General features: G+C 42.6%; 1 protein-coding gene across 1 annotated transcript; it reads right to left on the reverse strand.

Annotated features, from left to right (window-relative positions):
- Nucleotides 1-691: 691 nt before the first annotated feature.
- Nucleotides 692-20,288, reverse strand: TM4SF4 (transmembrane 4 L six family member 4). The gene is made up of 5 exons (XM_082839412.1): nucleotides 19,867-20,288; nucleotides 19,010-19,099; nucleotides 6,785-6,924; nucleotides 1,885-2,074; nucleotides 692-776 (listed from the first exon to the last, which is right to left on the reverse strand). The coding sequence occupies exons 1-5, from the start codon at nucleotides 20,038-20,040 to the stop codon at nucleotides 759-761; spliced, it is 612 nt and encodes a 203-aa protein (XP_082695538.1). The 5' UTR covers nucleotides 20,041-20,288; the 3' UTR covers nucleotides 692-758.
- Nucleotides 20,289-23,522: the final 3,234 nt, after the last annotated feature.

Consider the following 23,522-nt stretch of genomic DNA (forward strand, 5'->3'; position numbering starts at 1 on the left):
TATCTTAATCCTGGGTCATACATAGGCTGACAAAATTATTACCCAAATCAGCTATTTAAAAACATTGTTTTTTGTTTGAGCAAAGGAAGCATTTGTAGAAAAGATGAAAAGAGGGTGTTATTCATTCAATCTTTTGCCCCTAACCTCCCCAAAAGCACACAATCTTTATTACCTCTGAATTCTGATTTCAATTTAATATATACAAGGAAACGCTTGCAAATGATGGCAGGCCCAGAAGATTAGTTACAAGTAATTCAAACATGTTAGCACAAAAGAAAACAAATAAAAATTATTTATGATCCATCAGTCATTCTTTTTTCCCACAGATCTTAAAAATAAAAATTGGTCTTAGCTTCTCATTTTCAATGTGCTTTCTTCCTTTGACTCCTGTAAAACTCCCAACGATATTAACACCTCCATATACAAAGAAGCAGTGTGGCAGTACATGTGACCTTATACATTTTTCACTCAAAGAAAAAATTATGAAATATTTGCTTTGAACCTGCTCTTTGATTCTAAGAGGAAGCTAATTTGAAAGATTCATAAATATTACTTAAGTGGCCAAACTATTTTTTATTTGAAACTAACATGAAACTCTAAGGTGAGCTGACCTGGTTGGAAAGGAGAAGGAATAACTCTGGCCTCCCTAAGTTTTGTCAGTTAGGAAACAGATAGGAATTGGCAACCCCAAGAAGAGAAGAATAAGTTTAATGTATCTTCTCACACACCATTAAGTTAGAGCAGCTCATCATGGAGGTTTAGACTGGTCCATCTCCCTAGAAGGTAGAAAAGGTTAATTAATTACAACATCATTTTTTTTTCTTTGCTTTCTCCTCCCCTCCCTTTCCCCTCCCCATCACCCCTCTTATTCCTGATTACTCCTACCCCTTATTGGTTACCTACTGAATGTTTTCTGTACTTTTCTGACTTTGTTTCAGAGTTTTAATCTGTTACTTAACTTGTGCTTAGGCTATAGGTGTGGAAGCTTCATTTTATTTTCCATCATTTTATTATTAAAATTAATTTTGATATGGGGCTCAAGTGATGTATCTGAAGCCACAGTTAATAAGTAGAGGAGCCAGGACTTCATAAGTAGAGAACCTGGGGAGGTGAAACCCAGAGACTGTGTTCCTTTCCTTGAAGATATGCTGTCACACAGATTTCCATCCTCAGTACAATGTACTGAGCCTTCTGTTATTAACATGGATGCTTTTTTTTTTTTTGCTGTGCTGCTTGGCATGTGGGATCTTAGTTCCCTGACCAGGGATCAAACCCGTGCCTCCTGCAGTGGAAGCACGGAGTCTTAACCACTGGACCACCAGGGAAGTCCCCAACTCTCAAGTTCTATTTAATTTTTTTCCTCATACTTCAATCTGTGCTTTAAAATAACTTTATGTGTATGAATAATTGACTGATCTGGCTTGCTCAGTAGTTGAAATAATCACCTTGTCCTACTGTCCATAGGTTTATTTGTATTTTTCATATTGTTGATCATTTACAGTCTTATTTGGAGAGTAAATTCCAAAATGATTTCGTTTTATTTTTTGCACTTAAGAATGATTTTTCTCTTCTATATCTTTTCCAAGGGAAAGAAAATAACCTTCCATATATTACTTGACGACTTTAACCCACTTCTAGATCTATTTAGGAAATAAAACATTTGGGGACAGACCGTGATGCGTATTCCTGACAATATGTGCCTGTAACAGATGTCCACTTCCTGTGGGGATCTTCATGTAAACATCATCATAAACTTCTACATGTATGTGGAGTAGGGGTAAGACTGAAAACTTTGGTCAGCTTCAGCCTGGGTACGTTAGCATCACCGAGAGCAGAACTTCCCTCACTGCGTGCCGAGAAGGAAAGACAAAGACCCCAACTCACCCGACAGCAGCCACAGCACTGATAGTCTCCACACAGGGTCCCCAGGAGGCCGTTGATCACCTGGATGGCACAGATAAGTATCTGAACCGCCCCTATGATCAGCAGGATGGAGAAGAGGGTCAGATGCCAGGGAATCACGTTGTCAGGCTTTTCGCACTGGCTCCATAAGTCCCTGTCCCTGAGGTAATCTCTGTCGGGAACATGAGGAAAAAAGGAGATGTTGGTAAAAAGTGTGCAATACCCTAGGTTAGAAAGTCACCATAACGATTTTTCTTCTGCAATACTATCTATCCAAGATATAAGCTCCATGAGAAAAAAAAAATCCCATAATAACAACACTTTTAAAAACAATACCTAACAATTTTATTGAGTATAGACTAAGGTGCCAGACCCCGTTCTGAACATTTAACACCTATTCACTCCTTTAGTTCTCACAGAAACTTATGGTTCTTTTCTTCCATTTCACAAATGAGAACATTGAGGCACAGAGTGGTTAAGTGACTTACCCCAGCTCACACAGCTACTGAGTGACAGAGTGATTTTCGTGAGCTGACCAGGAGGATGGGTAAGTTTAATATCTATTAAGGGGCAATGAAAATGAAGACACTCCAGGAGCAGAATCTCACAAATGTTCACGGCCTTTATCCTACTATTGTCCTTAGGGACCTTTTGGACTTCTGGTAAGTTATCTGTCACGTCTAGTGGCCGTGTGAAGCCATGTAAAGTACAGTTGTGTCGTATAGTTAAAGGGAAGAGCTCGATTCTTTTAAGGCCTACTTCTAGCCAAATTGTGAACTGACTCAGCTATATTTTTGTGAAGATGTAGGGATTCCACCTGCAAAAAGAGTTAATTAACTAGAAGAAAGAAATAATCTGCTGCCTTAATACACATTTTATGAAAACTTTGAAATAGGAGAACCTGCAATATATTTATACAATATATACATTAGGAGTCCACTGCAATATCAAGGGCATTGTGCCTTGAAGGAGAAATGTGAAGTGTGGTATCTTGAAGACAACAATGAGGGTAGAGCGGGTAAAATTTCTGCATCTTTATATTCCTTCTCACGTTCTTAAAGCCACAAATTGGTCTCTCCCTCTTCCTTTACGTGTCCTCTCTCCTTTCAAGGCCTCAAGAGGAAACTCTCCATCTGACTACTAAAGTCATCTCCACCTCATTGTTTTTAGATCATTTTGACGATCCGTCTCTGATGATTCCTCCAATGCATCAGCACACATTCATTTGAGATACATTCTGTATTAAGATTTTGAAAAATCTTTGAAATGATGGAAGATACCCCAGAGTTTAGTCAAGCAGAAGGGATAAAGGAAAGAATGAGACTTTCGCTCTTGATTGAAAAATAAAACATCGTTTATCACATTGATTCACCTTCCCATGAGAATACAGGTTCTAGCAGCTCACTGGCTGTGTGACTTGTGTATCTCTCTGTAAGATGGGAATAACGATATCAAATCATAGGGTTAAATAAGGATTGAATGAGTTAACGCTAGTAAAGCACTTAGAACAGTGCCTAGCATATCGTAAGTTTTCCATAAGCCCTAATATTGTTATTATTTTATTTAAGCTGAGCAGTCTGGTCTAAAAGAAAAAGGCTGGTATTTTGGATTCAGATGGACCTGGGTTTGAACCCAAGCATTCCTCTCACTGGCTGTGTATTCCTCACACAAGTCACCTACCACCCCCCACCCCCGGCCTTCACATCAGTTTCTTCATCTATAAAATGGGCTGAGAACAACCTCACAATTGTGAAATTTCACTGAGATAATATACCTATGTATGGTTGTATAAGACTTCTTTTCATTATGTTACTATTATTTTTAAAATTTATTTTTGTTTGCGTTGGGTCTTCGTTGCTGTGCGTGGGCTTTCTCTAGCTGCGGTGAGCGGGGGCTACTCTTCGTTGTGGTGCGCGGGCTTCTCACTGCAGTGGCTTCTCTTGTTGTGGAGCACGGGCTGTAGGCGCGCGGGCTTCAGTAGTTGTGGCACGTGGGCTCAGTAGTTGTGGTGCACGGGCTTAGTTGCTCTGCGGCATGTGGGATCTTCCCGGACCAGGACTCCAACCCGTGTCCAGGAAGATTGGCAGGTGGATTCTTAACCACTGCACCACCAGGGAAGCCCCCATTATGTTATTTTTAAAACACTCATTTTTCCATTCTGTTTTTTTCCATGTAGTCCTTCCTATCTTTACAATTTTTCAACTTGATGATTATAAGAGGTTACAAAAAGACAATATTTTCCAGGCACATTTTATAAAGAAAAGATCCTAAGGTGAAGTAATTGGCAGTCCCCAGTTTGGACCCTCGGCTGAAGAGTTTGTCCAGCGGTGGGACGACACCACCCCCTGGTGGTGATATTGTTGAACCGCTCACGGGGGAATTTGGAAGCAAGGATTGAGTTTGGGTGGAGAAATCCTCTCAGTTTCACTCCAGCTGCTGCCTCACCCCTTACAAACCCTCACGGATAGCTGTTCCACAGGCCCTTCTTCTTTCCCCCCAAACTCTCAGGTTCTGAGAGTCTCAGATCTCTGGAAATGATTGCTGCGTCCAACCCTCCAACCCCAGGTGAGAGAGGGCCCTAATTTTTTCATGGATCTGGAGGCTAAATCATGCTTCCACATTCTGTGACATGAGGAGAGCTGAGGCAGTTTAAACCCACTGAATCTCATCATTGTGAAGGGCGGTCCCAACTGAGATGCAGTAATTCCATCAGCCTCAGAGTAGAACACCATGGATTTCATACAACTCACTTCTTGCCAGCAGCAAAGGGAGCTGAAGGAAGGAGCAGGGGAGCCCGAGGGCTTTGCCTGGGTAACTCCTCTGAGACAGACCCCTTGATGTTCCTGCCCTCAGTTGGCTGTGGTACCCCTTCTGTGCTTCCCAGCCCTCTGGTTCCTTCTGGTACACAGTGCCCAGGACCCTGAGCTGTCCGCATCTGTCCATTTGTCTGTCTTCTCTTTGTGACTATACATCCACAAGGGTGGAGACCATGTCCCCATCTCTGTCCCCAGTTCCAGCACAGGGAGTGTTCAGTAAATGAGCAGCTTTCATGTACGGGGTCCTGCCCGTGTTCTGGGCGCTGGGCTAGCTGCGTTCCATCATCCCTCCCAATCCTACGAGGAGGTGCTAGTTTTCTTGAACAATGCCCCAGGAAATATTCACTGAATGAATGAACATATACACAGATTAAGAAGTTGAGGGGGGAGGGGCAACATGGGGGAGCGGATTAAGAGGTACAAACAATTAGATATAAAATAAGCTACAGGATATATTGGACAACACGAGGAATACAGCCAATATTTTATAATAACTATAAATGGAGTTTAACTGTTAAAAATTGTGAATCACTACATTGTACACCTGTAACTTATGTAATATTGTACATCAACTATAATTCAATTACAAGAAATGTACTGCTTAAAAAAAGACATTATTTAGAAAGTGTTAAAAAAAAAAAAAAAGCTGAGGGGCTTCCCTGGTGGCGCAGTTGTTGAGAGTCCGCCTGCCGATGCAGGGGACACGGGTTCTTGCCCTGGTCCGGGAGGATCCCACATGCCACGGAGCGGCTGGGCCCATGAGCCATGGCCCATGTGCTCCGCAACGGGAGAGGCCACAACAGTGAGAGGCCCGCGTACCGCGCGCACACACACACACACAAATATATATATACCTATATATATAGTCCCTAATAGCCGTGTGCAGCTACTGAGTGCTTGAAATATGGCTAGTGTGATTGAGGAATTTTAAACTTTATTTCATTTACGTGAATTTAAGTTTAAGTACACACGTATGGCAACTGTCTACTGCCTTGAGCAGTGCGGTCTAGGGGCAGAGGGATGTGTAATATAAAAAGACTAATAATACTCGAAGTTAGAAGACGAGAGTTTGCTCCCTGTCTCTGCTGCCCACTAATTGTGAGACTTGGAGCACATCACACTTATTCAGTCTGCCTCAGTGGGGAGTTACTACCTCTTGACGTTGTTGTAGAGATTAAATTATAAATTTATTTTTTAAAAAGTTCTTTCTAAACTACAAAGTACTGTGAAAATATTGTTACTTTAATGAGTTCTATTAACAATAACTCTCATGAAGAACCTACAGTGTTTTCAAGGTCGTTTTCCATAAATCTGCACCTTAAGAGATTGTTTAGTTATCCATCATTTGGGGTATTAGTGGAAGCCTTTGAGCTTAATGAGTAGTCATTCTCGTTTTCTATTATAAGATTTTCAATGGAAGGCACTGCTCCCTGTTTATTAATATTATTAGTTGCCTCATGTTGATGCTAATAAATTTTTTTTTTTAAAGATGGGGGTAGGAGTTTATTAATTAATTAATTAATTTTTGCTGTGTTGGGTCTTCGTTTCTGTGTGAGGGCTTTCTCTAGTTGTGGCAAGCGGGGGCCACTCTTCATTGCGGTACGCGGGCCTCTCACTATCGCGGCCTCTCTTGTTGCGGAACACAGGCTCCAGACGCGCAGGCTCAGTAGTTGTGGCTCACAGGCCTAGTTGCTCCGCAGCATGTGGGATCCTCTCAGACCAGGGCTCGAACCGTGTCCCCTGCATTGGCAGGCAGATTCTCAACCACTGCGCCACCAGGGAAGCCCGCTAATAAATGTCTGAATGCAAGTGGTGACGCCACCAACCTCCTTCCCTCAGGCCAACTGACGTGCCCTCTTCCATTATTTCTCCTGGTGTCTGTCAAAAGAGCACCTAGAGGTGAGATCTTGTGTAACTTCACCCCACAACTCCAGCTCTGCCTCAAAGGAGCAACATGCCTGAGACTTGTAAACTGAAGATGGAGGACCTTGAACGGTGTCACCCGTGGGCCTTTACCTGCTGGTGCCCCAAATGGTGACATGTGAGCATTGAAGGGTGTACCTTACCCGTCCAGGAAGGGGTAGCCCCACGTGCTATTATTGACCATGAGGCATTTTGGACCCTTGTTGATTGAGACGGCTGAGATGATAAATGAGTATCCGGCACCCAAGACTCCAACCACAGCAAATATTGTGGAGGTGAACATCTGAAAGAGAAGGAGAGAGACCGCCAGGTTCTTAAGGTGTCCAGAGATTACACACAGCACACCTAACTGGCCTGTTATTGAGCATGGTGAATATGGGGATGTTACGGGGTATGCAGCCAGTTTTTTACTGGAAATGGGGCCTGTGGAGTCTCCTAGAATGAATTTTGGTGTCTCATGTCCCTTTCTCCAACCCCATCCCCGTCTTTTTCACCTATTCATTGATGACCCAAGTGCTAGTTATGGTTTGATACCTTTGAACCAGGATTTTTAACCTTACTAAGAACAAATTGTCCTTCACAGGCCTAATATGGAAGACCAGTCTATTACAGAATCAAAGAATCTTAGAATGGGAAGTGATCTTCAGTTCTGTGGTCCAATCATCTCACTGAGGCTAGGTCACAGTGGGACCTCATGTGGCAGGAAGGTTCTGCTTATGAGAAAGGGTAGAAGTCTAGAATTTCTCCTCATCAGTCCTAGTTACATTCCTTGAGTTCAAAAAGATTAAGTCCAACCTCTCTTCCATGTGGTAGCAACATTTAAAATATCTGAAGATATTTTATATCTTACACAAAAATATTTTCTATATGACATCTCTCCACCCCTTCCCCCCTCTGTTAGTTTTCTCTTCTTTGGGTTACACAAGCCCAACGATTCCAGTTCTTTTAAATATTTTTATATGACAGATTAGTTAGTGAAAAATAGATTGTACTACATCTTTGTTTTAAATTATAAAATCAAGATAGAATATAGAATATAAAAGGCAGAAACAATCCTGGAGCCTATCCAGGCTAACTTCCTCTTAGAGATGAGAAAAAAAAAAAAAGGGGGGGGTCTAGAGAGGCAATGTCCATTCTAAACAGTAATTAGAGAGTAATGTGGAAACATTAATAATTCTGTAAATAGAGGTGGAAAATGATCACCTCTATTGCTTTGGGACATGAAGGTGTAGTGCAAAGTACAAGAGTTTAAAAGTCAGCAGAACCCAGTCTCAAATCTCAGTTTTGCTACTTTTCTCTGTGTGATGACTGGCTTTCAGTTTCTCATCTATAAAATGGACATGATAAAGCCTACCTAAGTTAGATGTGATAACCCAAGTTAAATGTCAGATACTTCCTCTTCCCCCTTCCCTGTATTACTATCAATCTTTTTACAGTATATATTTGAGGGTTTGAGGGTGGGGTTAGAGTGTAGAGAGGATCTAACTGTGCCTGGGCAACTGGAATCTGTGTAATCTATTTAGCTGGGGTTCATATTCATATCATATGTCATATCATATATAAATGTATTTTTTTTGAAAATTTATTTATTTATCTATTATTTTGGGCTACGTTGGGTCCTCGTTGCTGTGTGCGCGCTTTCTCTCTAGTTGCAGCCAGCAGGGGCTACTCTTCGTTGAGGTGCACGGGCTTCTCATTATGGTGGCTTCTCTTTGTTGTCGAGCACGGGCTCTAGGCACATGGACTTCAGTAGTTGTGGCACGCAGGCTCAGTAGTTGTGGCACATGGGCTTAGTTGTTCCATGGCATGTGGAATCTTCCCGGACCAGGGCTCGAACCCGTGTCCCCTGCATTGGCAGGCGGATTCTTAACCACTGCGCCACCAGGGAAGTCCCTATAAATGTATTTTTTTTTTTTTTTTTTATAAATGTATTTTTGATGCAACTTTCCAAGACTGAGCTCTGGCTCCATGCACCGTGTCTGACTTCCCAAGTAGAACTGACCATTCCCTTCTTCATATTGAAAGAGAACAAGACCCTGTGGAGTTCCTGGGCATGGAAGCCTTTCCATGTCCCTGTTTCTTGTTTGTAGGGAACAGACTCTAGCCTCCATGACCTTCCCAGAATCCCAAAGAGCAGATGTGAACAGTTGCTAATCAGGGAATGGAGAGGATGCAGAGACAAGGGAGGAATAGCCGAGAAACAGTAATTCAGCCTTGGGGCAAGGTCCTGGTTCCATCTCAAGGGATACACATAATAACATCTTTGAGCTCTTTATAGAACTAAAACCCTCAACAAATGGAAGATGTTAGCTTTCTTCATTCCAGAGAATGTCACAGTTTGATAACCTTGAGAAGCTCATCAGGACACCATTGAGATCAGATTAAAGTTCAGGCCCCGCATACACCCTGATCCTTATCAGCAAAGCTGCCCTTGAACCATTGCTATAAAACTCCTCACTAAATCCTCCTGGTTTGGGACACAGTTTTTCAGGGCATGAGCCTGCTGTGTTCCCCTTTGCCAGGCAAAGCAATAAAGCTATTCTTTTCTACTTCACACAAAACTCTGTCTCAGAGATTCAATTTGGCGCTGGTGAACAGAGGCCAAGTTTTCAGCATCCATATCTCCCACCTCCAGGGCTCTAGATTGTATCAACTCCCATCATAGCACAGTATATATAACACATTACTGCATAGCTGTTTATGTCTGTCTTCCCCAGCCAGAGGACAAACTCCTTGAAGCCATGGACAGTGGGTTATTTGGAGATAGTTAGGACATTACTCCACCCCTACCACCAACAGTTTTTTTTTTTTTTTCCCCTCCCCAGCTTATCAAAGGCACTGGATAACTACTTATTGGATATTTTCAATGACTAAAGTTCATATACTCATTATTTAGATTTTTCCTCTTAATTTTTATGCCTAGGGTATCCTAAACCCATTCCCACCATCAAGAACATTGTGAATATAATCTAGGTCAGAAGTAAATTAAAATTTGGGTCATTTTATCATGTTAGAACAGGCAATCTCTTTTCCAAAGGATGTCTTGTTGAATAATTTTGGAAATTGTTGAATTGTATAAAGTTAAATAGGTTTCATTCCTGTTGTACTTCTAAGAATCTTTGTGATATGCTAATATGTATGGAGCTCCAAGGAGGGGATATACTATGTATACTGGAATGTAAGGAAAATTATTAGCTCTCAAATTATCCCTCAAAAGTGAGGGACTTGCTTTAGAGCTGTGCCCTTATTTCATCCATCAGGTAATAGGACATTTCCTCAAATTTGAACAAACAGGTATTGTGTGGGAAAGACATTAGTCAGAAACAACCCAATTACTGTTGGATGACAGAATTATTTAAACATTTCCTTCTTAACACAGATTTGCTAACTATTCTAGGAAAGTTGACCTCACAATTCCTAGTTCCAGAGATTATAGTTAACAAGCCTTTTAACGGGCATTCTAATATAAGTATGTTTAGTGTTTACAGTTGTGGGGATCATTAATATATACTTGCAAGAGGGATGTCTGAATACTGTCTTTGTCTTATCTGAATTGATACTTATGACTGAGTGACATTTCCGCTGACAGCATCATACATGGATACAAAAATGTCATTAAATGGAAAAAAAAGATGTGCTGTGGGAAACTTTTGATGGCTCCAGTGGTGTCTTTAGTGGGAGCAAAGACATTAAGGTCAAAAAACATGAAAACATTTTAAAATAAATGAGAGGAAAGAAGTAATATTTCAAAATCAATATATTAAAATTATTTTATATTTTATACATGTGCTTTAAAATATGCATATATCACAGAACGCTTATGCATATATTCACGTTAGTCAAATAACTTTTTTTGAAACTGCTTTCTGGGAAAATAAGAGGTGGTTTTATACAAAGTTTCACCTTATATTTGGGTATGTATTGTAATTTGCAGAGTTTTCTGATCTCATAGGAGCCTATAACTTCTTCCCTTGAGCCCTTGCAACGACACACTTTGGGAGATGCTGCTCCAATTTAACGAGAGCTTATCTAGCTACTTCTCTGTCTCTGAGCTACCTCCATGCTCCAATCAACTTGCTGTTTAGTTAGACACAGCTGGTATTAATCTAGGAATGGCTAGAACGTTCCAGTAGGGCAATTGAAAGCTTATGCTCAGGTCAGTTTTTCCTAATGTTTTACCTCTTGTCCTTTCAGAGTGAGGCTCTGAGTGGTCTGGAAACATTTTTGACATGTGGTCCTTGGGATGGATTTGGATTGTCTCAATTAAAAAAGAAGATTCTATGAAGGAAGGGTCTCTCATCTTAAAATTGCTTAAAAGTGTTCAAAAGCCAGAATTTCCACTAAATAAATGGTTAAATATTCTTATAATTATGTTTTCACAAATATGACGATCTCAAAAACCTTCTAGTGCAATCATCTCACTTTCTAGATAATGCAAAGAGCTTCATTCTGTGACAGCCTTAGATGTATTATCTCATTTAATCTTCTCAACAAACCTGTGAGGTGGGTGTGATTATCTACATTTTCCAGACAAGAAACTGAGACTACTAGAAATTAAGATAATTGCTCTAAGTCAAACAAAGAGTAAAGTGGTGGGAGTAGGATCAGTCCATGGCCACTTGTTTCCAAAGCCCATGCTTTTGTGACCTTCTCAAATCACACCTCTAAAAGGTTGCTGAGCTAGATTAAGAACTGGGGTCTGGGCTTCCCTGGTGGCGCAGTGGTTGAGAGTCCGCCTGCCGATGCAGGGGACACGGGTTAGTGCCCCGGTCCGGGAGGATCCCACATGCTGCGGGGCGGCTGGGCCCGTGAGCCATGGCCGCTGAGCCTGCGTGTCCGGAGCCTGTGCTCCGCAACGGGGTAGGCCACAATAGTGAGAGGCCCACGTACCATAAAAAAAAAAAAAAAAAAAAAGAACTGGGGTCTCAGGGGAAGGGGCAACATAGGGTTGGAGGATAAGACATACAAACTATTAGGTATAAAACATGCTACAAGGATATATTGGACAACACGGGGAATATAGCCAAAATTTTATAGTAACTGTAAATGGAGTATAACCTTTAAAAATTGTGAATCACTATATTGTACACCTGCAACATATAATATTGTACAGCAACTATACTTCAAAAAAACAAAAAACAAAAAAAAAGAACTGGGTCTCCCTCCCAGTCTAGTATCCTGTACCTACCACCTCTTCAAATACACACACACAGAAAACACACTGCCACTAGCACCAGATATTCTGTTATTTGCAAATTTCTCTGTGAATGACATTGGTTCTCTCACAGAAATAAAACGACAGATAAGAAAAAAAAATCTTTTTGCTCATTTGACCTTCTGATCTTGAGTCCTAATTATTAGTCAGGAATCATGAAACTATTGATTATTAAGAATGGAAGAGTATCTAAAATTGCTGTAATAGAAAAGAAAGATCACTTTTCCAGGAAGGCAGTTTGGAAGTCTGCGGAAACCAGGGTTCCAGCCTCCTCAGTCACCCAGGCCCCCGCCTCCCTGGCCTCGGTTTCTGGTGGCAAACAGAAGAAAGGGGTGGGTGGTTCCAGATGGCCCCTTTGACTAAAGCAACTCCGGATTTCATCATCCACTGGCTGGTAATGAGAGGAGAAATCTGTCTTGTGCTATTCCTGCTGTGTGAGATGAGTGGAGGATTTTAGATATCATTCCTGGAACGTGTCACAGGCAAATGTTTACAGACACAAAAAGTGAGTACAGATGCAAACAGTCCTCATTTTAGGCAAGTCTGAGTAAATGAAAAACCAAGTTAATATAAAATAGCAATGAGATAATTTTCCCCTTGATCGAAGAGTCCCCCTCGTAAGCACCTCTATCCCAACACTGTCCAACTGAAACATAATGCAAGCCATATACATAATTTAAAATTTTCTAGTGACACTTCTTAAAAGGTTTAAAAAAATGAGATTAATTTTGATAATATATTTCCTTTAACTCAGCATATCCAACATATTATCATTTCAACAGGTCATCAATATAAAAACTACTAATGAGATATTTTACATTCTTCTTTTTACCGGTTCTTTGAAATCTGGTATGTGTTTTATACTTATGGTACACCTCAATTTTTCTCTTTTTTTTCTGTGGCCAAGCCTTGCAGCATGCAGGATCTTAGTTCCCCGACCAGAGATTGAACCCACGCCCCCTGCAGTGGAAGCGCAGAGTCTTAACCACTGGACAGCGAGGGAAGTCCCAGGTACATCTCAATTTTTTTTAAAAAAATTTATTTTTATTTATTTATTTATAACATCTTTATAGCAGTATAATTGCTTCACAATGGTGTGCTAGTTTCTGCTTTACAACATAGTGGATCAGCCACACACACACATATATCCCCACATCTTCCTCTTGCGTCTCCCTCCCTCCCACCCTCCCTATCCCACCCCTCTAGGTGGTCACAAAGCACCGGGCTGATCTCCCTATGCTATGCAGCTGCTTCCCACTAGCTATCTACCTTACGTTTGGTAGTGTACGTATGTCCATGCCACTCTCTCACTTTGTCCCAGCTTACCCTTCCCCCTCCCCATATCCTCAAGTGCATTCTCTAGTAGGTCTGCACTTTTATTCCCGTCCTGCCTCTAGCTACACGTAAAAGAACGAAATTAGTACATCTCAATTTTGATTGGCCACATTTCATATGCTCGATAGCCACATGTGGGTAGTGGCTCCTGTATTGGACAGTACAGTCTAGAACATGTGGAAGATTGATTTTTGGTAGTAAAAGTTAAAAAAAAATGGATGGATATGGGCTGTACTGATTCCCTGATTACGGTTACTCGCAGGAGGGAGGGATGTATAACAGAGGAGGGCAAGACAGTGACCCTCAATTGAAGCAATAAGGTTTTATTTCTTTACAAAACTTTCTGAAGAAAATATGGCATCAGGTTACAATTTCGTAAAGCTACAGGTAGTATGTTTTGTTTTTGTATTCACATTTGAAATACCTCAACTTGAAATAAAAAAAAATACTCTAAATAATTTTTCATAACTTTTCCAGAATGGATGACCTACATGAAGCAAGGTACTCTTTATGTCACTTTGTTTTAAGTCAGTTCGTGTTCAGAAGTCTTTAAAAAATTGCTAAATTTACTACTCTGAGCTATTATCAATCTTAAAATGAGATGAAGTACATTCCATTTATCATGGGTTTCATGATACAAAACTTTTCATGTTAAAAGAGAAGTTATTGAAATCAAGTTGAATATGTCAGGGAGCAGATGCTTCAAGTTGGTGTTTTTTAAACTAAACAGGCAAAAGGCCTGGAATATTTCTGGAAGGAGACACAATAATTGGAAACACTGGTAACCTCTGGGGAAGGGCGTTGCCACACTTTGAAGTCAGGAATGTGTGGCTTCCGTTGTAGTTTTTGTACTGTGGACATGTTTTCCCTATTCTAAATGAATAAATAGGAAAGGGGGACACTACTGTGTAGTGGAGTGGTCAGGGACGTGGGATACAGGCAGACAGATCTGGGTTTGAGTCCTGGTTCCTCCCTCATGAATTTGGGAAGGTCATCTTTCTAAGATCTCCATTTCTTCTTCTGTAAAATAAGCCTTGATAATAACTACCCGTCTCCCAGAGATCATAATATGTAAGATAACTAATCAAAAATAGGAAATAGGGAATCAAATGTACACATTGTCTAGCAAATCAGATAACCCCCAGGTGGGGTAGGTGATGCCTGGTACTTCACTGTGGGGATACCCAGAAATCTCTTTTACCTATTTCCAAGATTTGGATCATTTCCCATGACATTAACAAGCACTTGATAAGTGTCATTGTTATATTATAATGTTTTAATAATCATAGCCTCACATACTTTAACCTTCCAGAAATACAGAGAGTATAGCTCTGGGGAGAAAAATAAAAGTAAACAGGCTGACTGTCTTATGGTTGCTCAGCGCTCATGTTCAGTTTGTATTTCTAAAGAAATATGTGTTAATGTATATGCTGTAAATACTTCCGTTGAAACGGAAGGAGATGCTCCCGAATTCCCCGTGTGTCAGCTTTAAGGCCTCCCCCTCTACCGGGCTCTGGAGGCGGACCATGTGGGATGAGATCCCAGCTCTGCCCTGGTCCGTGGTGTGTACTGCGTCAGCTGAAGCAAATGGAGGAGGGGCGGGGGGCTGAGAAGGGGGGAAGGGTGGGTGGTTCGGAGACATGGTATTTTGAGGCTTGGGTAGTGGCAACATGTTGGGGGAACACCTCTGGTGGGCATGAAGGTTCCTCTCAGCAAGTTTTCTAAGAGGTACATAGATATTACTTGAAGTGTTTTCTCGCTTAAACGTGAATGTCCTCCTGTATTTTCTGCCTCAGCCTTGGAAAGCCCGGAAGACAGACAGGGGCGTCGCGGGTGTGGTGGTCAGAAACTCAACTTGCAAGAGCTTCAGTTTCCTTATTTATACAATGAGAAGTTTAATGCCTAACTCATTAGGGGCTATTGTGAGAATTGAGCCTGATCAAGTACGGAAATCACCTGAAATCCTCCCAGAGCGTTCGTTTACTTCATTCATCCAACAAGCATTTATCGAGGACCTATGTGCCCTCAGTACCCCCAGGCACTTGCTACTACTCTCCCCTGCCCTGCACGCTAAGGCTTGCAACCTCTTCCCCCATTCTTGCAATGTCCTTACGAAAGGTAGCAACTGCCACGGTCCATTTTACAGCAGAGGATTTTGAAGCAAAGAAAATATTTACTGAAGAAATAGGGTTTCATACGTTATTTCTCCTTTTAAGATAATCTGTTATTTCAAAAGAAGTGTCTTCTTACATCCCCCTCCTACGGGCTGTCCTTCCAAGGAATGCAGAGGCGGCTGTGCTCTTGGCCTCAGGAAGTACTGACAGCAGAAGTACTTACACAGGAGGCATCCCTAAGGGGCACTGGTGAGCCGAGCTGGTCATGGGGAGAAGTGCTGACTCTACAGTGAATAGACTGATTTATGAACTATTCAAGATCTTCCTTCAGAACAGGTCTGTCAATCATCTGACCCTGCCTATGGGTTGGGGGGCGGGGGGGTCTTTATCGGCCTGATATACTTTCAGAATGCTGAAATGCCAGCCTACCCCTAAATATCTCCTTTATCAGGCCCATTATTAGAGACACTCTTCTGAGTCAAGGTCAAGGTCTTCTAAAGGCTCTTATTAAAGAATATACTTAACACAAAAGCGTTGATAAAATTAATCAGCTGTCCCATTGGACCCTGAGATTCAAATTTTTTTCTTTTTTTAAGGATTAGAGGGCAGGAGACCTTGACCAACCACAGATCAGCAGCTAGGGCACCTCCAGTTTTGGAGAACGAGGTTGAGACCTAACTACAAACCCAGGCCAGGGTTTCCAAAGTCCACCTTGGAAGTCACCCTCCTCTCATAGCTTTTGCCCCAGGGCTCCCTTTTCTCAACTCTCATTTACCCTAATTTATTTAAAAGATTGCAGATCCCTGGGACTGGGTTTCAGTCTTGCTCTGCCTCAGAGGAGAGTTTGCCTCTATGTTTTAGTTTCACTACGAAACTATCAATTAGGTGACCTCAAGATTTTTTTTTTTCCCCAGCTCACTGTCTTGCTTTATCTCTACAGCCATCACATCCTGCTTCCACTATTGATTCATATGTCCTGGTTTTACTACCCAAGGAAAGGGAAGAGAATGATGCAGCTGACTTCTGGGGAATATTCCAGAAAGATGCAGCAAAGAAGAGAGGAGAGAGAGAGACCAGGAAACAAACGATGGAGAGCAAAGCTGTGAAGACAGCCGCAGTATTTAGCTCAGCAGCCCTTGGCCTAGTCTGTTCCTGCCTCACAGACCTTTCTGCCCAACAGGATTTCTTACACCACGTTCCTCAGAAGCCCAGTGTTCCTTAAACACTGGAGGGGATGGCTGTGAGCCTTTGGAAAACTAATTCAAACCTTTAGCATTATAGTACCAATCAAATTATGCTGCAGCTTTTTTTCTTTTTGTCTGACAAAATGTTTGTAAATACCTTACTTTAGAAACTGATGATTGCTCCAGAACCTCAGAACCTTAAGGAAACTTGGCTCTAAAGCAGGGGCATGAACCCAGTGGCCCTTAGGGGTGGGTGAAGAGCTCAGTCACGCCCAGTGCAGGCCGTTTTTGTGTCAAAATGGAGGCCCAGGAGTAACAGGTTATTTTTTTGTTTTTCGAAAAAGAAGTAAGGTATCTAGATATTTTTTGTGAGATCTCTCTACTTTTAAAAGTTGGCAGCTAACAAACAAATGAACCCCAAACAAGAAATCCTTCTGCTGGCCACCTAGAGTGTGGTACGCCTGGTACAGGGCAGCCCTGGCTGTGTCTTTGTTTCCAGCTGGCAGAGCTGGTCCTTTGACGGGCACTACCCTTGTGGACAGCCAGCCAGTGGCCGGGAGGAGTCATCCTCAACCCACACCAAGGGCAGATGGCCCCCGTGGGGTGAGGAAACCCAATCAGACAACTAGAATTGGGCAGATTGTATTGACTCAACAGTGCTTGTAAAAATGTGACTTTTCTGCCTCTTCTTGGACTTCATATAAATCTAATTTAAAATCACTCTTTGCACAATACTTTGAATATTGTTCCGCATCTCACTTTGGTTATGTATAAACCTAAAAACAAAAGAAATAAACAAACAAAAACCCTGGCTTTATACTGGCTAATCTTCAGACTTCTACTCAGCACCAGGGAATGAGCTGTTAGATTTCTAACCAATTCATCCAACTTTCTTAATTGCTAATTGTTTTCAAATTCTTGTTTCCAATTTATTGCCCCCAGATCCACAGGTATAGTGGGATTACATTTCAAAGAGAAAATGAGTTACATATTTATTCCTTTCCTTTATAATTAAGTCTAGTAAAATATTATATATGGCACATGTTACATAATTGTAGCAAATGAATTGTGGTTGATTTTTACATCTCTTTGTAAATGATGATTTTAAATGTTGCTATAATAACCAATGCTTGATGGTGTTAAAAAGGTGAGAACATTCTCTTTGAATGATCCTCGATCTCACATGGAAAAGCATCATTGTATTTGCAGTGCACCAGCCTCAGCCCTTCATATGTAGTCAATAGATATTTTTTACTTGACTGAACAAATAGTGATGAGAAGGAAATGTTAGAGATGATTCTGTTTCAGGACAAATTGCTACACCTTTCCCTTTAAGAGGTTACGGTAAGAGTGCGTAATTCATCATCGGGGTTCTCTTAGATGGACAATTGAATCTCAGGAAATTAGAGCAGGAGCTGGTCTTACTCATCATCCAGCCAGTAATTCCAGTTCATCCTTCTTCATTTTTGCCACATCAATGTACCTGAACTCAATATTTTTCTTTAAGTCAACTCTCTATTTTATTCATTTATATCACCTCTATGAATGAAAAACTAGAATCATTAACTCACAAAAACAAAATATTATTGAATTTCTAGTTAACGTTTCTTGCATTCCTGGAGCTGGAGACTTGGTCGAAAGGGAGATTATAAAGGATTAGAAATAGTAAAGACATTTCCATCAAAATTAGAGTTTTCTTGATAGAATCGAGAGGACTGAAGGAGAATCAAAATTAACTTTCTATGTTATTGAGAGATAGAGCACATCTGTGTACTAGCAGAGTTTGTCTGTACTTGGGACATTCTGATCTAGTCCACCTTCCTCATCTTATAGATGAACAGAGGACGGCAGAGAGAACCCCAGTTGCGGAAATGGAACCCAACCCCACTCCCAGCCTTCTTCCCACTCCAGCTCGGAATGGTGCAGCCTAGTTTGTCTAGCTTGCCCACTAAAGATGGATGGCTGCAGGAAACAAGAAAGGAAACAGAAGGCCCAAGGCAAAATCCAGGTAGAGGTAGGGAATTGCTGAGCCTCTGAAGCAGTGAAGCTGGCAGTGGTGTGGATGGAGAGTTTAGGGGACTATCGGGGAGAGGAGGTTACCATCTGTTATCCTGTCCCAGCTCCCCTTTACAGATGAGGCAATGCAGAGCCAGAGAAGGGAAGTGACTTGCCCAAGGTCTCAGGGCTTCGAAGTGGCAGAGGGAGAGTCACAGCCCCCATCTCTGCCTTCTGAGCACGCATTCCTTACATGGCATCACCGCAGTTTTCCAACTCTGATATCCCTGCCTGTTTGTAACATTTTAAATGGTACTTATACCCTATAAGTAGAAGGGTTTTACATTTTTATGATTATTGTTATTTTGCATCAGCAAGAATCCCACCTTCATCCCTGTACCAGCTGCCCCCAGAGTCCTGCCTGGGGCCGGTAACTCATCCCCACTCCCAGCGCAAGGAGGCAGTGCGCCCCGGAGCAGTTCTGGTGGCTGCCCCTCCCCCCTCCCCCCTCGCCCCCCAACTCACCGCAAAGCGTTTCCCACAGCTCTCGTTGCCACAGCACCTGCAGCAGTCATTGTTCTCCAGGCCCAAGAACACCAGCGCAGGGAAGATCATCTACCAGCAAAAGAAGCACCTCAGAATGGGTCTGGTCTGGCATGCGAAGGGGGGGCCCGAGCCTGCCTGCCTGTGTGAGCAACTACATCCGCAACGTGGGACTCGGTGGCCAAAGAGGACGGCAAGAGCTAACGGAGCCTGGCTGGTGGGTAGTATTATGGAGTCTTTAGGTTCTAGCTGGCCTAACTGCAGCTCCAAGGCAAGATGTCAAGATATGACACCCCGAGTTTCCATTTACATGGTGGGTTAGGATAGGGATAAGAAACTTGTCCTCAGTAGGCATGAAACATGAATCTCTCTCTCTCTCTCTAAACCAGAGGTCCCCAACTGCTACTGGAAACAAGGGGTAAAGAAATCATTAGCACAAGAGTGGAAGAGGAACCCACAGACACCTCCTTCTCTTGGTGGGTTTTAGTCAATCGATTAACTAGAAAATGCGTGCTCCTTCCCCAACCTCTTCAACTCGGCACCCACCACAGCATTATCTTGTTAAAGATATTATGCGGCTCTCAGTTTGGTTCAGGGAAGTCAACTGCCCCATGGGAGCTGCCCGCCTAAGCTTGGGGATTTCATGACTTAGTCAACTTAGTGCACATGCCTCTGGCAAGTCCCAATGCGGAAGGGAAAAGATTAAAGTGCTGACTTTTCATCGTGCGATGCTTGGGCTTTCGTTAGCAACTAAATCTCTTCCTGCTCAGTAAGTACCCAATTTTAAAAGGATGGAGCGAAAATCTCCTTTGGGGAGATTTTAAGGCTTCCTTACTCACCAAGACCCCGCTTCCTAATATTCCTCCAAAATACCAGACCTCGTCAGAAAGGTGGTCATTGTTGTCTATCACTTTTCCTCCAGGGAAAAATAGCAGGAGGTGAGCCAGGAAGCCAGACACAGCGAGGGGAATGAGGGTGCTGCCCAGGCACTTGGCACACCTCTCAGTGCACATGCCGGGGAGGTAGGATGCAGGTCTCGCTATGAGCCCCCTCGATGCCTCCTTTACAGGCTCTCTTCTGAGTTATCCGCCGCGGAGGCGTAATAATTGTCCCCAGGTCAATCCAGACGTTGGAGCTGAGAAGCGAGATCACCCTGTGAACGGTGTCCTTGGAGTCGCTTTAGCTTCTCAAATATAGCAGAACCTCGATGGCGATGGACATTTATACGTTCTCCCTGACCCGAAGTCTTTTTTTTTTTTCTGCACCCTCATAAATAAGATTACGTTCATTGCGATTTTGCCATGGCGACCAATAACCTCTGTTAATAATCCACCAGCACAGACAAGACACTCAGCCTTGCTGCAGTTGAACCTAGGGCTGGAACAAACAGCATCTGGGACGACTGCACCTTAAACTGAAAATGGCCCTGCACAAATCAGGAAATATTTCCCCCAGGCTCTTTAGAAATCACTGTAAAATTGAGTTGCATCCTAGCTGAAATCATGTCTCCTGAGGACTTAATGGTCTACAGTGCGTGTCTTTGTCTTTTCTGCTGAAAGCCTAGTGTGCAAAAGAGTTATTTGAAAGAGCTTCTGTTTTCCTCAATAGGAAAATAACAATGTGATGGTCTCGTTGGGTATTGCTGAGCTCAGGCCTACAGGAATTTTTTAAAGGACAAAATCAGAATAACTATTTATTTTATTGCCTGATTACTCTATTTCTATACTTGCTACTCCATTCAGTTCTATCTCTTTCCCAACCTGGCGTGATAGAAATAGCAAAAACTGTTTTCCCAATCACCTTGTTCACCTATAGCTTCCACGCAGGAATAAAAAACTCCCCCTTTACAAAGGATAAGGGGAAAGGGAGGTCGGCATTGGGTGGAGAAGAAAGATACTGACGAGTGGATTGGAGGCAGAGCGGTCAGGCAGCATAAGAGGTAAGAAATTTTGCCAACTGCCCAGGGCAGGATTCGGTTACTAATTTGCTTTGTGTCACTTTAAGAAAGTCTCTGCCATGCCTAGCCCAAGCCCTGCCTTACGCAATGACCCTGCTCAGTACTGGTGCTATGTAACAGCTGAAGGACTAGGGGGTGGAAACGGAGCCTGCTAGCTCTTTGTTGAGAGCCTAGAGGTTAGAATAAGACAGTAGGTAGAATTTCATAGTCAAACTGTAGCTAAATAAAAAGCAAGTCACATCATTATCATGGTGAGACCTGTCCTACAATGGAGTTGGCCACCTGTTTCCAGGGAAGCAGTGGGCAGTGTTCTGCCAGGGCTCAGGGACCCTTGACCAGGGAAGCTGTGGACAGGATTCCAGAGAAGTCAGGTAGGATGGACGCTCAGTTTCCTTCTGAAGATTCTGTGAAATGTGCATTGGTTGCTCTATAAAGATACTTTCTGAGATCTCAGGGTTGGGGTGAGAAGAAAAATAGCAAGTGTTTATTGAGCATGTATAATGTACTAAGCACAGACCACGAGGATGTCATGTCCCTTCTACAGGGGAAGGCACTAGGGCTCAGAGAGGTTAAATACATTTTGCTAGTTCATCCCAGCATAGTAAGGCGAGGAGTTAAGATTTTAAAACAAGACCCTTTGTCGCCAAAACCCAGGCTATTGTCTCCCTAATAGATTTTCTCTTTTAGAAATTAACAAAATATTATCTTTTCGATATAAACAATAGAATGACACCATGTGTGAAGTATATGGATACAGTAGGATATACTTCCTTCTGAACAATGACAAACAACTGTGATTTTTTTTTTTTCTTATTACAAAGTAATACGGGATTTTTTTTGTGGGGTGAGGGGTAGAAAAGTCACATAAACAGATAAGCAGAAGGAAGAAAAGGAAAACCAGCTGTACTCCTACCACCAGCAGGTAAGGACTGCTATCACTTTCCTTGCAGTTGTTTCCCAACACTCTGAGCACGTGCAACTGAGCTTTCGTTGTAACCCACCAGCTTTGACAGGGAGTTCTGAGAATAGTGCCAGGAGGAAGACAAGAGTTCTCAGGATGTAAGTGTTGAGTTCATCTTTGTAGATGTCACCTTGGAGCTAGGCAGCTCTCCTTTGGGGACTGGGCAGTTTTTTCTTTCTTCAGAGACTTTTGCCTCTAGAAGTTACCCAAGGCATTTGAATAACACTGGGCAACACAGCCCTGATGTCCTAGACTTTTCAGACTAGTAACTGGAGTTACCAATCACTAAGTGAACAGGTGAGAGTAAAAGATACTGTGGACCACAGTTCAGTTTTCTTCCACGAATCTTGAGAAGATGTGGTACATGAGTAACTATGAGGGAGAGACCTGAGGTCATTTATTTCCTGTGTGGAGAAAGGGAAACACTGACAGTCACCCTTCTGGAATGCCCTGACTTCAGATACTTGGAGGGTGATTAATTCATTTATTGTTCAGCTATTCATTGTGCCTATAGACCTGCAAGCAGGAAGTGGAACACCTAATCTGGGGGAAGGGGATAGGGAGGGGAGGGAGGCTTGGTGAAATTCGCCCTCAGGAAGGGTGGGGTCATTGTTCTAGGCACTCATGAGATTCAGGCAACTGATCTTGTGACACGCAGGCTTGATGTTTGCTGTTCACTCTGTTTAGCAGTGAAGCCCTTGAACCACAAGGGCTAGAGCCCTCCTTTTCAGAGACAGCAAGGAGGAGGTGGCTGAGACAGAACCCCACTTTGGATCCTGTCCTGCAGGAAGAAGACCTCAGAAGTGAGAGCAGATGGCAGCTCTGGAAGGGACAGAAAGTGATCCTTGCAGAAAGAAAAGGAGAAGAACATGAGCCTGGTGGCTCTCCTCCTGGACCACACCCTCTGGGAGTTTGATGGCAGAGGATTAAGCAGCGGAAAGTCCGGGGGTTCCTGGCAGTGATGCAGGCACTCCATCCCTAAGCCAACGATCAGTGCACTTGGAGATGTTTTCCAGGTAACTCTGACGACCGGCGGGAGGCATGCACAATACTTGGGTGATGCTTTCTCAGCCTGCTAAACTCTTCGCCTGGCAATAGATGAAGAATCATCAATTCAGCGCAATCAGTAAGTGTGTTTGAAGCACCCACAACGTGTCCACCAGTGTGCCAAGTGCTTTCCTAGTGAACAAAATAAATCTGACTTACTTTCTGCCCTCAACAGTATTACAATCTGTTACTTGGGACAAGAGATAAAAAAAAAAAAAAAAAAAAAAAAAAAAATTCACGCGCAGAGGTTAAATGAATTAACTGCTCCTGAGCAGAAGAAGTAGATTAGGTTCTTCTGCTCATCTTAAAGTAGATCAGGTAATTCTTCAGCTCTACATATTGTCATTGGGGTTACTCGCTCTTGATCATCTAGGGGCTGCATTGCACTGGTTTTTAGGGTCCAAGACGGCTTCACTCACATGCCACGCGGCTTGATGGGAAGGGTGGTAAGATTGGGCTCAGTAGGGTCCCTCTCTCCCCCCTGTAATCTTAGGGGTCCACACATGGTCTCTGCAGTAAGGTAGTGAGAT

Source organism: Leucopleurus acutus (assembly GCF_964270905.1).
Source record: "Leucopleurus acutus genome assembly, chromosome: 5".
In the NCBI taxonomy this organism is placed as follows: Eukaryota; Metazoa; Chordata; class Mammalia; order Artiodactyla; family Delphinidae; genus Leucopleurus; species Leucopleurus acutus.